Source organism: Punica granatum, chromosome 1, assembly GCF_007655135.1.
Source record: "Punica granatum isolate Tunisia-2019 chromosome 1, ASM765513v2, whole genome shotgun sequence".
In the NCBI taxonomy this organism is placed as follows: domain Eukaryota; kingdom Viridiplantae; phylum Streptophyta; class Magnoliopsida; order Myrtales; family Lythraceae; genus Punica; species Punica granatum.
In genome coordinates this window covers 10,437,965-10,454,978 of record NC_045127.1, presented here as the reverse complement: position 1 = coordinate 10,454,978, position 17,014 = coordinate 10,437,965, and the positions used below count along the sequence as shown (strand labels likewise).

The 17,014-nt window shown below is 38.5% G+C and overlaps 3 protein-coding genes across 3 annotated transcripts; all 3 read left to right on the top strand.

The window, feature by feature from the left end:
- Window positions 1–3,807: 3,807 nt before the first annotated feature.
- Window positions 3,808–5,484, top strand: LOC116203150. The gene is made up of 2 exons (XM_031534817.1): window positions 3,808–4,923; window positions 5,035–5,484. Exons 1-2 carry the CDS (start codon window positions 3,808–3,810, stop codon window positions 5,482–5,484), a joined length of 1,566 nt encoding a protein of 521 aa, XP_031390677.1.
- A 501-nt stretch (window positions 5,485–5,985) lies between these two features.
- LOC116203140 (vegetative cell wall protein gp1-like) lies at window positions 5,986–6,779 on the top strand. The gene is made up of 3 exons (XM_031534808.1): window positions 5,986–6,012; window positions 6,092–6,193; window positions 6,279–6,779. The coding sequence occupies exons 1-3, from the start codon at window positions 5,986–5,988 to the stop codon at window positions 6,777–6,779; spliced, it is 630 nt and encodes a 209-aa protein (XP_031390668.1).
- A 3,538-nt stretch (window positions 6,780–10,317) lies between these two features.
- LOC116193230 (dnaJ-related protein SCJ1) lies at window positions 10,318–13,649 on the top strand. Its single transcript, XM_031522036.1, has 5 exons — window positions 10,318–10,581; window positions 10,681–10,758; window positions 11,022–11,097; window positions 13,101–13,174; window positions 13,294–13,649. The coding sequence occupies exons 1-5, from the start codon at window positions 10,462–10,464 to the stop codon at window positions 13,363–13,365; spliced, it is 420 nt and encodes a 139-aa protein (XP_031377896.1). The 5' UTR covers window positions 10,318–10,461; the 3' UTR covers window positions 13,366–13,649.
- The last annotated feature ends 3,365 nt before the right edge of the window (window positions 13,650–17,014 follow it).

Genomic DNA, 17,014 nt, shown 5'->3' with positions numbered 1-17,014 from the left:
CTCGACGACCAAGACGATTCCATAAGGATCGAGGATAATTTGGTCCAATGACCGAAACTACCCTCACAACCGAATGGACCCGAATGAGTCATCGATACCCGAATCCATGCATGCTTTGTTTTGAAAAGACATTTTCATGCGATATTGCGACGATAATGTAAATTGCAAATTACACGAAAGCCAAGAACAGACTCAAAACGGGAAGAGGAAGCCTCATGCAACCCGTACGAGTCTAAGAGGCTCTCGGCCACTTCTCTTTGGAGATAGCCGAGAAGTCCCATGGCCCGAATGGGGTTCCACGAGGTTTACCCGTCTCGTTTCGAATCATTTCTCGCATGCTCAAACGACAAACATGATAAATGACACGATTAAACGAAAATCGGTATTGCCATGATTTGAATAACGCATTCGAACATGCAAACATGCACAAACAAGTTATTTAAGGAATCGATAAAACAATACCGACTTCATACATGTAAGAAAACACGAGAAAACTCTGGAATCGAACTTGGATCGGGCTAAGAAGGCCGTTCTTAACCCGAGGAAAGCAAGCCAAGTCTCGGTTACCTCTTCTTGAGGCAAACCCGAGAGCTCTTTTGCTTATTTCGGGTCGGGAAGGTCTTCCGAGGGTCGATCCAAACGTTTCCCGACATGCTAACATGTTAATCGAGGATAAACATGCATGATATAATGTAAAAAGTGCATAAACATGAAGTCTTGCAAGTGAACATGCTTTGTGCACCATATTACTCCATAGCCATGCAAATAATGTAAAAAGCCCTAACTCCTCTAAGTCAATAGTGATTTACCTAGCCTCGGGATACGAGGAAAGAGTCGGGGAAGTGTTCGAGAGTCGGGTGACTCGGTTGAACGCTTGAAAGAATGCTCGGGTGCAAGGACATGCACGTTCGGGGAGCTAGGTGCACGGGAGGTCGGCTGGACGCGCGGGCGCGCGGCTGTGCGCGCGGGCGCGCTGCTGTGCGCGGCTGGACGCACGAGTGTGTGGCTACGGGTGCACTGTTCACCCGAGAGCACGATCTTCACCCGAAATGAGGAAATCAACCTGAAATGATGAGCAAATGACTTCAAACCAAAAATCTAATTTCATGAATGAACTCCTTGGGTCCAAAACATGTGGTCCATGGAGTTTGAGAAGTTTTGAACTTAAGTCGGGATGATGAACATCGGCTTCCGACTTAAGAAACTCAAAACTTTCTTCGGGTTTGTTTCGATTTTTCTCTCTTGGTTTTGAAGTGTTGAAGCTTGCTGGTTCTTGGCTATGGAGTTGAGAGCTTTTCTTGAGGGAGAAAGTTTGGAGAGAGTGTGCAAGAGGAGAAGTGATTATCTTAATCACTTTTGGGCCATTTATAGGCAAAGCTAATGACACAATTAGCAAAAGCAAGTGCTCTTAACCCCCATGCTTAGAAAATATCAAGCCTCATCCTCTTCCATTGCATTAATGAAGAAGAGATAAGACATTGATGAGCATTGATGAGCATTGATGGAGGCTTGAGTGTTGTCTTCAAACTCTTGGATATTTTCAAGCAAGAGTGCAAGTTGGCTTCTTGCATTGAAGAAGAAGAAGAAGCTTCTAGAGTAAAGGGTGACTCATCTTGAATAGCCCGTGGGTCCCACGACCGAAGAGGAGAAACCGGGAAAAAGCTCGGGTCTCGATTGATCGCGCATTCGAAGTTCGTGGTTTGAATTGAACGTCGAATTATCGATATACGCGAGGAAATGGATTTAATGAGTCCGAGATTGGCATTTTCCGTGAGAAATTGCCAAATGTCTGTATGAGGCTTGGAAGCCGGTTTTGCTCCTTTTATGCATTCAGAGCGAGGTTACCCACTTCTGACAGCATATCTTGTATCTGCATCCCACGTCGGTCATTTTGACATAAATTGTCAAATTACGTGGGCCCTTGTCCCTTAAGCCGGTAAATACAAATATGGAGCCGGAGATGTCCTAGGAGGCCGAAACTGGATTTCTCAGATTGCTTTCTGAGTTTCTTGGGTGATCCGGAGATTACTACGATCTCTGTTTGCTGGGATTGGGCCTCTAAGGATATGAAAAGTGCATCTGAGACCCTTAAAGCACTGCTCGAGGGGTCTAGATGAGTTGTGTGATTCATTCCGACAATTCCACATTGAGCCTTGAGAAGGCTAGCATTATGTAAGGTAAGCATCCGGCGTCAAGTTTCCCCAAAGAGGACCTCCGGATATGGATTTTCACTGAAAATGGCCTTTTGTGCCCCTCGGAGGTTACTCGGGAAACCGTGAAGGGTTTTGCTGTCTATTTTGCCCAATTACGAATGTCCGCTGGAGTTTTCAGGGCAATGTAGTGTGAACTTCGTTTGCCGTAATTCCATCAGACCAGTCTCCGGTTACGCTCTTCCGAATAAGGGTATGCCCGTTTTGTCGTTCGGAAGTCATTCAGAGTGTCTGTATGGCTTCTAAAAGACAATATGAAGCATTGCTCGTGCTCTGTATGATTGAGGGGCATGGCCGCATCTGATATTTGGAATTAACTTTTCTTCGAGAAACCGGCATTTTTGGACTTCCACTGAAAAGTTGTCTGTATACAGAAAGTTGTTCTGTATAGAGCAGATGATTTGCAAAATGCCTTTGGGGACACTTTTCATCTGTTTGGCATTGGAGTGGATTTTTGGGGTCCAATATTGGCTGTCTTCCGATGATCGAGCGAACTATCGGAAAATAGAACTGTCCGTGTGATATACTGAAAATGCCGGTTTTGGATATTGCTGAGCTCTCTAGTCACTCTATTACCCTTTGGTGACCCCTGGAGTCCTTCTGTCATATGCATGTGTCATTTGCCCGATTTTGCCGACTTGAGGATGAATAGTGATTTTCTGCTCTGTTAAGTCGTTTTTCTGTATTCTGCTCAGGTTGTGGCTTGGATCATTGCTGATATCATCGTTTGGAAAGGTGAGCCAAAATGGGGTGCTGACAGTGGTTATGAACTGATAAGTCTATTTATCTGATAAGAAACACTTACTTTACTGTGTTTATTTGAAAAAAAATGCTTACTTTCCTTTTCCTTTTCCTTTTCCTTTGCCTTTTTCGTTTGCTGTAGAGCATGTGAGGGTTTTGTTTTATCTTTCGTAACTGTGTTTGTATGTGTTTTAACTGTGTTGATCTAATATGAAACACTTGCTTTACTGTCCAGTTTCTTTGGCTGCAGAGCATGTGATGGTTCTGTGCTTAATTGTGTTTATTTGATAAAAGAAGACTTGCTTTATTGTGTTTAACTGTGTTTGTCTTTGTTTTCAATTTTTGAACAGAGTATGGTGAAGCAAGATGGCTTCGAGTTCTACACTTTAGTTTTTCATCATGGGGGTGTGCTTCAAACTGAACCACATGTGGCCTACATCGGGGGACAAGTTGATGTTTGGGGAAGGATAGCTATTGACCATGTCTCTGTCTTAGAAATTAAGTATTTATATGAAGAACATTGGGGGGAAAATCAATTTGAGAAGTGTAAGAACTGCTTTTGGTTGTACCCTGGGTCTGATATGAATGATGGCCTAAAATCTTTTAAGAATGACATGGATGTAAGACTTTTGTATGCTGCTTTTGGAAATGCAAATGTAACTGAAAGAGAAATACATTTCTTCTTTGAGCATCAAGTAGTAGATGAGGCTGTAATGGAAGGTGAGGGAAATGATGGTGGTCATGATGATGGGGATGATGGGGAGGATGATAAGAGTGATGGTGATGACGGAGATGATGGGATGAATGTAATGATGATAGTCATGATGATGATTATGAGGGGGATGATGGGGATGACATGAACATTGAATCTGAACTGTATGATTTGGAGAAGAGTAAAGGTAGTGTTGAATCAAGCAAAGCAGCAAGTTCTCATGGGAAGAAGCCTAAATGGAGGGCCCATAATCAAAAGCCCAAGGATGTATTTGGCCAAAGTCCAAGGGATGATATTGCTGCAATACCAATTCGAAGGGCTGATGAGGCAACTGAGGAAGTTCCTGAAGATGAATACCACACAGAAGAGCTTGAAAGCCTCAAAGGCAGTGAAGATGAGGAGGAAGAATCGAAGCCTCCAGAGTTTAATGAAGCATCAACATTTGGTAATGTTAATTTGGAGTTATACATGTTGTTTCCCAACTTAAATGTGTTTAAGGAGGCTGTGAGGAACTACACTATTGCACAAGGAAGACCAATAGAATTTCCAAAAAACGACAAAGTGAGATGCAGGGTTAAGTGCTGTGGAGAGGAATGTGATTGGGAGATATTATGTTCCTGGGCAGAAGCTTATGGGTGTTACCAGGTGAAATATTTTAATCTAAACCATAAATGCAGCAGGAAGCTAATACTCCCTCAAGCAGACAGGCAATGGGTTGCAAAGAAGCTTGTGGATATCCTAAGACTAACACCCAAGATGACTGCAGCTGATGCGTATGCCCACATGGCAGGCACATACCATATTCAGGTGGCAGAAATTAAGCTATACAGAGCTTTGCATATTGCCAAGGAGTTTATAGAAGGATCAGAGAAAGATCAATACACAAAACTTTGGGATTATTGTGAAGAACTTAGGAGAAACAATCCTGGTTCGACTCTTCAGCTAGGAGTTGAAAGACCTGATCTTTCTTTCCCTGCAAGGTTTGACAAGTTATACATCTGCTTTGATGCAACCAAGAGAAGGGCCATGAGGGGTTACAAACCTTTGATTGGTCTTGATGGATGCTTTCTAAAAGGATATTATGGAGGCCAACTTCTAGCAGCAGTCACGCAAGATGCAAATCATGCATTTTATGTGATTGCATATGCTATAGTAGGACAGGAGACAAAGGAGACTTGGACTTTCTTTCTTACACGACTTTTTGAGGATATAGGGCACCCAAGTGTACATGGATGGGAGTTTATCTCTGATATGCAGAAGGTAAATGGATGGGAGTTCATAACAATAACTGTCAATAACTGTTTGTTCATTTTTTGCTATTATTAAATGTTGGTACGTTATATCTAAGTTGGCTATGCTTTGGTTTTACAGGGACTTAAAGGAGCATTGCATGAGTTATGCCCAAAAGCTAATCACAGGTTTTGTGTTAAGCACTTGGAAGCCATTATATGGAAACATTGGCCCAATACAGATTTGAGAAGTAAAGTATGGGATTGTGCTAAATCTAAGATAATGGCAGATTTTGAAAGGAATTTTGCTCAGGTAAAAGAACTGAATGTGGCTGCTTGGAATTATTTGAGCAATCTACCTATTACCTCATGGACAAGGGCAGCATTTCCTACTGAGAGCAAGAATCAATCTTTGCTCAACAATATGTGCGAGCAGTTTAATGGTTCCATTGTGAAGTTTCGTGGTAAGCCCATATTGACCATGCTGGAAGATATAAGGACATATCTGATGACAAAGATAAACGAAAGCAGAAACCAAGTGGCTAAGTATCAGGGTCCTATCACTCCTGCTGCTCAGACCAAACTAGAGTAATGCAAAGTTGGCAGTAATTCATGGCATGCATATTGGGCTGGAGATGCAGACGATACAGTATTCCAAGTTCAACATATTTTTAGCCAGCATGAGAAGTATGTGGTGGACTTAAAAGAGAGGAGTTGCTCATGCAGAGAATGGGACCTCTGTGGGATTCCATGTCAACACGCAGTGGCATGTTTACGTTACAACAATATAGACCCTGAAGTCTATGTCCACCAATATTACTCCAAAGAGACATGGCAAACAACATATATGCCATTCATCATGTCAGTTAGAGGAGAAAATTAGTGGGATAAGACTAGCCACGGGACTATCTTACCTCCAATGTATACTCGGGGTGGTGGCAGACCTAAGAAGAAAAGAAGAAAGGGCAATGATGTGCCAGACAATCCTTACAAGGCCAAGAAGAGCAAACCCCAAACATGTGGAAAGTGTGGTGCAAAGGGCCATAATAGTAGGAGGTGCACTGGCACAACAGTAAAAGAAAAGAAAGGGAAGATGGCCAATAATAATCCAAAGGAAAAGGTAAGGCTCTATCTTGTGTACATGAATGTAATATGTAAAATTGATTGGTATAAATGTTTTTTAACGAGATTTTCTTCAGGGAATATCTATCAACGACAATGATGGACCAGGATCTCAGCTCCATCAGTCCACGAGTACTGCTGGCCAAGGACTAAAACAGATCAGACCATCACATGACAAGGTAAGTAGCAAATGCATATATTTAAGCAAAGGCTGAATGAGTACTTCAATAGTTGGTTGAATACATTTACATTGTTGAGGTGCAGGGCAAACCTGTAGTTGAAGTCCCTATATTCATTCCAACACCTCAGAGTAAATCAACTCTACAGATCAGACCATCACAAGTTTTCCCAAGTCCACCTGCAACAATACCACCATTGTACAGGCCTCCAAGATCTGTTTATATATCATCTGGTTCTCCACATGTTAGCTTCCCAAGTCCACCTGCAATAAAACCACCTCCACGCAGGCCTGCTTCTCCTTCTTTCAGTCCTCAACTGCAACTGTCCCAATTCAACGGTGCATTATCTCCATCAGTACCTTCACCTCAAGCACCAAATGCTCCAGCAAGAATCAAGCATACATCTTCTATAAGACCTAACCAAGAAAGTATCACTAGGGAGACTCTCCTTGCAGCAAGTAGGGTCACTAGGAGTATGATGAAGAAGATGGGTTCTTCCAGTCAAGAACAAATAGGAAAGTTCAGCAAGCAAATCAGTACTGATTGGAGAACAAGTAGGAAAGCACATCAGAAAGATAAGGAGTAGTCTTAGCAAGTTAATTTGGGGGTTTTTTTTGTTGGTTTGAGTTCTTTAGCAAGTAATGGGAAATGGTCAGGTTAGCAAGATCAGGAATAGACTTAAGCAAGTTATGCATTTTGTGTCATTCTTTGTAAGCTGACAAATCCTTTTTGTATATGACTCATTATTGGAATGGCAACATTAAGTTCATGTTCTTTTCTGTATTCAATACACTCCCTCATTTGCATTTGGTCAAGTAACAGAACAGTAAAAAGTCAGCAAATTGGAATGGCAAATGGTTGGGTAACAGAGCAGCAATCAATGGTAACAAACTCGTAGCAAACTGCTAGCACACAAGGACCAGAACAAGCTGGTAACATAGAGGCTAGTAACACAGCAGACATGTAGTACATTGCTTAGAACAGTCATTGACTGGTAACAGAATAGAGTTATGGCAAATGGACAGAACATGCACTGCTAGGTAACATAACAGAATCGTAAGACACTGGTCACAACAGACCATTCAAACATTTCATTTGCTCGGTAAAAGTATTAAAACATTGCAATTGCATTTGCATTTGTCCAGGTTAAATTAAAACATCAGAATAATGCAGGGCAGACCATTGGAATTGCAACTGGTCAGGTAAAAGAAGAGAATAGGTAAAAGAAGAGAATATGCACCAAATAATCGTTTTCCATTACTTCGTCATAAGTTACATATAACATAGTTGGAATGGCTACAATAATATACTGCCTTATTTGTAGCAGTCGCAAACAGCTATTCCAACATTCCACCAACATCTACCAACAGCAAAAACTTAAACAGCTATTCCAAGAGACAAACTTAACAACATCTTCTAAACTACCAAAGCACCAACATCACAATGCAGCAACCTATTTTACCCATTCAAGCCTAACCAAACAGCACTCATCCTCAGAATGCCACAACCTTCAACGACAATGGCCAGCAACATGACCAACATCACCACCAGCATTGCCAAAATCCAACATACACAAGTAAGTTTCTTCACCTTTCTCTCGTAATACACAGTCCTCCTCCTCAGTTGATTAACCACTCTCTGTTCCTGGGATAAATTTGGAGTGCTCATTAACTGATCTTCCCACTCAAAGTAGCCACAACACATTGCCTCATTCTTCCAAAATGGGCATATAAAAAATGGCCTTTCAGGGTTTGCATTGGTGTTAGAAATCATCCTCACAGCTTTTCGCCCGCAATTGCAGAAGAATCCTAGTGCTCCGGTAATGCTCGAGCTGCTCCATTCATACGTACCTCCTGAATTCCTCCAAGGAGAGTCGGATCGAGACTGGTTGCTCATTCTTAGCTCCAACGTCGTCTTCAACGATAGAAAAGGGGTTGGATTTTGGGAATTAGGGTTCGAAATCAGAGAAATTTAGGAATTACGGTTCGGAATCAGAAGCTCTCAATCTCAGCTCCAACGTCGTCTTCAACGAGCCTTTCAACAACAAAAATCAGATGATTTTGGGAATTAGGGTTCGAAATCAGAAGAATATGGGAATTAGGGGAATTACGGTTCAGAATCAGATGATTTTGGGATTTAGGGTTCGGAATCAGAAGCTCGATTTGGGAAATTAGGGTTGTCCGTTCGATTTTAGGGGTTTTGCTCGAGAAGGGGCAATCAAAACGGTGGCGTTTTCAAGCGTTGTACGGTTAGAGGCAATTACGGTGCCGTTTCATGCATGGCTCATGCCTCCGGAGTAAAAAACAATTTCATTGACGGCGTCAGGTCCAGCTAGGCATCCACGTGAGCATTTCGTTAAGTCGGTTGACGTCGAGGACCATATTGATAAGCAAAATGAAAACGGTTAGGTTAAAATGGTGGCAAAATTAGTAGAGGGACTAAATTGATGGCACTGTACAAGTAGAGGGATGAAAGTGATAGTTTCCTCCTTTAAATATCCAGCTTCAATATATTGGAATTAAAAGAAAATAGATAATATTTGAGAATCTCATCTCAGCAAAGTTTAAAAAGGTATCATCTTTCACAATAAAATGTAAGGAAAAAGAAATTTACTAAAAATATTGGCACTTGTACAATTATAATCCGTAGTTCATAACCACCATACCATACCAATATTCGTATAAACAAAATATATAGATTATCTAGAGCTATGGACTTCATCCAAATCATCTTTACATCTGGCAAAAGATAAATCATATTTAGGAAATAAATTGAAGGGAAAAGAAAAAAGAGATTTTAGGCTTATTTGGTTTTGGAGTAATTTTTTTTTATCATACTCTACTTTAACTTCATTTATCTTCGATTCAACAATACAATTATTACTTTTTCCTTTCCCTTCAATTTTTTTCATCTTAACTACAATTCAATTCAATTTTTAATACTAAATTATCTCAATTATTCATTACTTTTTTCATAATTTAACAACACAATTGTTACTTTCTCTTAACTATTCATCACTTTTTTTTCACTTTTTTCCATAATTCAATAAGACAATAATTACTTTTTATTTTTTTCCCTCCATCTTATTATTACAATCCAATTAAATGTATATATATATATATATATATATATATAGTTGGAATGGAGTTGAGTTAAACTCAACTCTACTTCCAAATAAGGCTAAGTTATTCTTTCCCTTGTAATGGCAAAGATCCATGTTTTTCCCCTTTCTATCCAAAAAACCCTCTCGTGGTGCCATCATGGTTCAGCTGATGAAGAAGATCGAGAACCTCGTGGCTCGCAGCTCGGCAGATAATCGAGCCTCCAACTCCTCCTTCGTTGATGAAGAAGATGAACAGTACTTTAAAAAAAATCTTAATTTAATTTTTTTAAAATGGAGGGCATTTCAGTCTTTTCATAATTTTTCTGATTCCATTCGGCGTCAATTCCAAGAAGCAACCAAACAAAGATTTTAAATTGGAATTTCAATTCTAATAATTCGAATTCCCTCTTCTTTTCAATCATATTCTCCTCAATTCCATTCTACCGAACTAAACGCCACGTTAATAAATACTAGGTTCCATCCACAGGTATTGCATTACAATTTTAATGATTTTTTAATACGCTTGTGGATGGATGGATTGAACTGAATGAGGAAAGAAAGATTAATATTGAGAAAAGTGAAAAGTAAAAGTTGGAGATAAAATTTTAAAAATAAACAAATATAATATGACGAATGTGGGATTGGCAAGTTGAGAGAATATATCAGAGTAACAAGAGATTGATCCGTGAAAGAAAAGAGATAGAGGAAAATTAACAATGCCAGATAAATAATATTAATAGATAATATGACATATAATTTATTTTTACAAAGATAAAATGTATGACTATTTGATTATAATTTAATTATAATCTAAGAATTTTACATAATCTTTACATATTATAGTCGTAGAGTTTCACAATAGTTTATGATGAAAAAGTTTTGATTTTTCCGACAAAAAATCTCAACTTTACGTGGAACCAAAGGGCCCCTTCGGCGCGGGTATTCACCGTGGCGGTAAAAGTAAAACTCGAGACTTCAGATCGGAGATTCTCCACGTCACGTACGTACGTACACGCATCGGCTAAGGCAGCCTCACGAACTTTATCCATCTTTTCAGACAAACCCCTCCGCCTCCGGCACCTATCTCCCTCCCTCTCCGACTCGCCGACCGTACCAAACCAACGCCGCCGACTCCATTTGAGCTCCGTCGACGACGGACCACGAGATGATGTGGGACGAGGCATTCCCTCAGCCTCAGTACGCCTCCGACGGCGGACAAGAGGAACCCCACGGCGAGTACTCCCACCTCAATTTCGATTTCTTCTCCCTACTCGCGAAGCCCAAGGTTTCGATTCTCTGACCTCATCTGTTGCCTTGTCCCTGCGCTTGTACGATTCCGAAGCTGTGCTCAATTCGGCCATCTATTGCTTTTTCTTTGCTGTAGGATTACTACAAGATATTGGAGGTGGATTACGACGCCACCGACGACGCGATTCGGTCGAATTACATCCGCCTTGCACTGGTCCGTCGGCGGCCTTCCCTGTGCTACTAGTTTTCTCGCTTTCTCTGATTCTGTGTCTTTGTCTAAGCTCCCGTTGAATGTTTACCTGTGCAAGTTCATTGCTTTGTAGTTGCCTCTTCCCTTATCAAGCTAATATGCCCTAGCAATTAAAGTGGACTTTAGATTTGCATTCGATGTTGAGTTGCCCATCACTTTGAATGATTAAATAGAGGTGTAGGGCACTCCGTAATTGTTAGCTAAAGCATCGTTTCGATGTGCTGCAGAAATGGCACCCTGATAAACAAAAGAATCAAGATGATGCCACTTCGAGGTTTCAAGAGATAAACGAGGCTTATCGGGGTCAGTTCTCATTTCCTCTTTCCCATCGATTTCTCCTCTTTCCTTTTTCCTGTTAGTTGTAATAGAAATTTTAAAACCCCTTTGTCCCGTATCTCGATATATCAATAGCTGCTCCTGCGTTTTCAAGAGACTGAAATCCTGTAAAAAGATTGTAAATTTTGAGTTATTCGTGCATTGAGGTGTCAATTTGGTGTTTCACTGTTTTGCTCCATTATAAGAAGAGCTGCTCCTGTGTTTCTGGTCTTTTGCTGTTTGGAATTTCTGTGGAGAGTAATGAAATTCAACAAAGGTGTAGTCTGTGGCCGTGATTGTCAAAGTTGGTAACGTAATTTGAAATATTTTGTTTAATTATTCACTGGGTTTGCTCCAGTGTAGTTATGTATTTCACGTTGGAGTTTTTAAGTTCTTTAGAAAGAGGAAAGAGTTCTATGAGAATGACAGGCACAAAGTCCATGTGCACAATTAGATGATGGGCTGTTAATGCAGAACATGTTCATTGAGTCTCGTTTTTGCTATTTGTTATACCTAGAACAAGTTGTAACCTCTTTAACTTCGCCATTATCTGACCTGAGATATTCCTTTCCATATGTCCAGTGAAATTCCTTTTCTGAGGATCTGCATGTCAAACAACTAATGAGAAGATCCTATTAACTCTTTTTATCCTGTGGAGCCCAACTAAGTAACATGAAGATCCTAATGTGGAAGATCTTTGGACAGTGTATTATAGGGTTGTAAGCTTATGGTTATTATGATCCATGTCCAATTTAACTGTGTCTGATCAGGTTACTTGCTACTCTTGTAGTAGGTGAATAGATGATTGTTTCCCTTCTGTTATATTAGGAGATTGATCTTTTTCACAACTAGTGTAAGTCTTGAAAGCACGGCAGAAAAAGATTTTGTTGTTTTGTCTGCATTGCATAAGAATAGGTAATTTTAGTTGAAATTTAACTTGGCTATCTGTCAAAAGTCAGGGTGATAAGACGAGAAATGGAATTGCATATCATTATTTATCAAAACTTTTGCCAGATAGTTCGAGCAGTTTAAAAACCATTTTCATGGACTCTGGATCTTTTAATAATGCTATAAACACCCGTCATTGATGTCCTCTTTTATTTACTTGATATTTATTATGAGGATCATATTATCTTTTAAGACAATCCATCAAATATGGATAAGAGCACTGCACATGCTTCAAGCATTAGTTAGTTTGTCATCTAGGCTCCACTCGATAGAAATTGTTGGCGATGGCACGAATTGAGGGGTAAGTTGATTAATGGGAATTTTCTTTTAAGTTTCATGCTTGATTTAGATGAACTGCTAGTTCAGTAGTTGAGAGCAATGGATAGATTTGTAACACTGCAACGCTTTTGGGCTCTATCTGTTTTAGACATCTGCTTTATATCACTACTTTTCACCTCCATCTGCATGTCAGCTAAACAGGTGGATTTCATGAAAAGAAAACATCCTTTGAGGAGCATAATTTTCTCTTGAAATTGTTTAGATAGACTTCTAGTTTTACTACAGCATACTGTTGTTAAATCATAGAGTAGAATTGTTTTATTTTGAAACTGTTGACCAATGAGAGTTATGTTTGTAGCAGTTAGTTGTAGTTGTTGGGTCCGCGTGAGGCCAGTTTTCTTTTTCTTTTTCTTTTCCCCTGGCGGTAACTTTTTCAGATTCCACTTTGGACGTCGCATATCTGGTGGATTATGAAAATATAGATTGGAAGAGTTGCAATAACGTGCAATATTACTCCTTGATCTCGTAATTCTGATGAGCTACCATAGATTACGCCTTTTGGTTTATTTTGTTAATTTGTGCTTATTCATCCTTTGACATCCTTTCGCAATTCGTGCACAAAACTCTTCTTGAATTCTCATGATTGCACAGTTATGATCACAAACAGAACACTTATCAACTGTTGTATAGTAAATATGCTCTATATGCAAATCCTTCTAAATAGATACAAAGCATTGACTGTGGCTTTCATTTTTGCTGGGCAGTGCTAAGTGATCCTGTCAGGAGGATGGAATATGACAAGAATGGGATGCAGCATGTCTACGACTATGATCTGATAGTAAGGCCGTCTAAACCTCGAAGCATCATCAGTATTTCTTGGTGTGATTTTGATTTCATGGATTTCGATTAGGCTTATGATCAGCTGTGAAACGTATGCCTTATCCTGTGGAATTGCAGGAGTATCTTAAACGGTACAAGGGCCTGATATTAACATGCAACGGCCTCGGAATTCAGCATTCGATTTGGTGAATCGAACTCACAGGAATCATCCTATTCTCGAGAATGATAGAGCTCACTATCGGCTGAGTAATGTATATGATTTAGCTTTCAGGTGTACTGTGAGGTCTTAATTCCAGGCCGATGTAAATTGAATGGGATACGGCTTTAACATCATTCTAGAAGGCCAACTTTTGTCCGATGATGTCGCCGATAATAAGCTCTGTATACAAACCTGCCCAGCTCCATGATGTCTTTGACGTCAAATTTGTCGGCCTTACAGTTACACTAGCAATCCCGAAACAGTAGTCCATAAATCGTACCTCGTTCTATACTTGGCAAATTTGAAGCACAATCACTGCATATGGCTTCTATTTCAATAATTAAAATTAAGGTCTGTGTTTTTGATTCGATGACATATCCAATTCACGCCACGCTACGAAATTGAAACTTAAGTGCCTCATGTGTGTGCCGAGCTCGCGGAATAAATATTAGCAGATGTACTGAGAATGCGAAAAAGTCGGGTTCTAGCGCATGTATTGTAAGTACATTGCTTAGGTCGTTTAGTATGATCTATTGGGATTTATAGTTAGCTGAAATTGCTGTTCAGGTGATTTCTCTTTTTGGTGGTAATATATTCACTGAAATTCGACTAAAATAATTCTCAAGAAGTTCTTTGCTTATCCCGAAACAATTATATATAAATAAATACCTATATGTATATGCACATGACGATTCTTTTGTAAATTAAAAAATATGTGAACTAATTTTATGGATTATGGATAAGAATATGTCGATTTCAATATATATGGTGGACCGTAGCTTATATATATGTGTTTAGTTCTTTTCGATAGCTTATATATGAGTCTAGTTAATGTGAAATATTTTCAAAACGCATAAAATTCGAATAAGAAATGTGTTATTTTCTAAAATAAGAAATTGAAATAAATATGAGTTAAATGTGTAAAATCAAATCTAAACCAATATGTCTTCAACAAATTAAAGATATTATTATTTTCTAAATACAGTTTGCAATACTACAATATATCTAACATCTAAGCCGTGTAAACATAGCAAAGGCTGAGAAGCAACATATACCACAAAATTAGATTCTGAAATAGAATATGGCTGTTCTAACACACAAGACACATTGATAGGTGTCCTAGTAAAATCATACTGATTTCGGTTTGTTTCTTTGATCGATGAAATAATTTTATACGATCAGTTCGTATACGCCCAAGAACCCAAAATCCACTGTATATGTCCCTAATTAGTTCATAAAATATAGGCCCGCAAATCCGAGAACGGCTCACTTAATTTCTATAGGAGTTCCAATTATAATAGTACAACCATCAACTGAAAAAAAAACTTTTAAATTTACTTGAAAATTAAAATAAATAAATCGATTATAATATATAAAAACTGAAGAGTAATATGAGGAAGCGTTATGACATTAGTTTTTCTGAAAACTTTAACCTGCGATTGATTGTCTTTTCGATTGCTTAAAAAATTTAACATATTAATAAAATTGTGAACATTCTCAATCACTATATTAAAATTTTAAAAAAATCAATTTGCGAATAAATACTAATTGTTTCTTTGAAAAAATGAAAAATTAACCGGTTCACAAATATAAAAGCCGAAGCGATATGAGTAAGTATGACGACACCGTTTTTTGAAAATCTTGCTTCATGATTGGCTGTCTATTCGATTACTCGAAAAAATTAATAAATGGAATTGTGATTTTTTTAATTAGTATAATAAAAAATGAAAGAAAAACTTATTGATTCACAAATAAATATTGAATATTTGTTTGAAAAATAAAAAGTTCTACTAATTCATTAATCAATTTATGTATAGATTATTGATTTTGACTTTTAGGTACGATGAGAGCCTATAAAAGCTTTTCATTCATTCGCCGAAATCCTTTCACATTTTTCATGCCTCCAGCTAGCAGTTTTAGTGTCAATTTTATTCCCCATTCATTAATATACATACAATCCTTTAAAACCTAGTCCTTTAACCCGCGCATTGTAAGGGTCACGTTTTAGTTAATATTTTGTAAATAATTGATAAGAAAATTCGGCAAAACCAAGCCTGATAACAATAGTAAAGCAACAATTGAAGAAATAACTCCAGCAACCCTTGATAAGGCAAATTTGGAATCAATTATCTCTGTCTTTTTGGCATTTTACGACCTCGTTTTATGGAAATAACATTTTATTATTTGTGCAGTTTACATTCCTAATAATTCAAGTTTACCATATATAACAATCTCATATTTCAACTTTTTTGATTTATTAACTAACCAACATCTTTATACCATTGTAAACTGAAAATTTTATAGTTCAATCGATAGCAATTTTGAGTCCACATAATTAATCCAATCCACCAATATTAGACAATTTTGTTGTCATGTCAAAAAAAAAAAGAAAAAAAAGTGAGTAAATTTACTCAATTAGTCCATGGCGAAAAGCAATCTCTTAATTGCAGTATTAATTCAAACTACATTGCCAAAGTGCCATACATGAAAGCTGAAAAAACCAAAAAATGGGAGCAATAACGATCTAGAAGGGGCTCAATTAATGTTGTCGGCACGGTCGCACTTCGACCCGAGGGGGCCTTCTTTCAGAGGAGCATGTTTTGGATGTTCGGCATAACGCCATCTTTCGTGATCGTCACCTCGTCGTTCCTCACGGCCAACCAAATGTGCCTCGGCACGATCCGCGTCTTCATGTTACCCTCGCCATGTTCCCTGCCAACTTCAGGACCTTGCGGCCGCTGTCGCCACCTTCACCTCGATCCGAGAACATCAATCAAATCATCAATCTCAAATTGAAATCCACGCAAAAATGTTGAAATTAAATTATCGAAAGTGAATAACATCACCTCAGCGGCAAAAAACTCGAGGATGACGACAGGGTAGACAAAAGCACCGACACCTATTTGCTCAGCATACTTTTTGGCCTTCAGGAATCGGATGGAGTATTTGGTGACTAATTAGGTGCTCTGATTGCATTAAACAATGAGATTTCATGGAGATGATTTATATATAGTTGGGATGGGAGGGACACGAGGGCTAATAAGGAGAGAATTCTAGAGAAGGGAAGATAGTAGAATATTAATTAATTGCAATAAGTAGATATATTGATTGATATTCTTTATTGCAATAAATTCATTTGCTTAAATTTACTAATTTAGATGCATCTAAAAAACATTCGATAAGGAGCTTAGAAAATGTTGAAAAATCTGACGTGACATGAGTCAACTTCAATATAATATAAGTAGATAATTAATGTTGCGTTTATCAAAGTAAAAGAATCCAATTAATCCTCTAAATACAAATCACGAGCTTACATATTGAGGTGTTCCGACAAAAAGCATATCAAATAAAGAAAAAAAATATGACTAACTAAGCATTTGTCAAAATGCGTTCACTTAAGCATTTTTCACATTATCTTAACTTGTGGTTCACCGTCCCTTTGATTTTCTCGTTATCCTCCTGTTCAAGCGATGATAAGGTTTCATGCGGGAGGACTATAAATTCATGCATTGATAGACTTTTCAAAAAGCAAACCCTTAATATAAATTTTTTAACTAGAAGTATGATTGATTATCTTGTTTGATTTTGCCAAATACTATTGTTCCTTCTTCTTTTCCCCAATCCTCTTTGAGTAGTTAT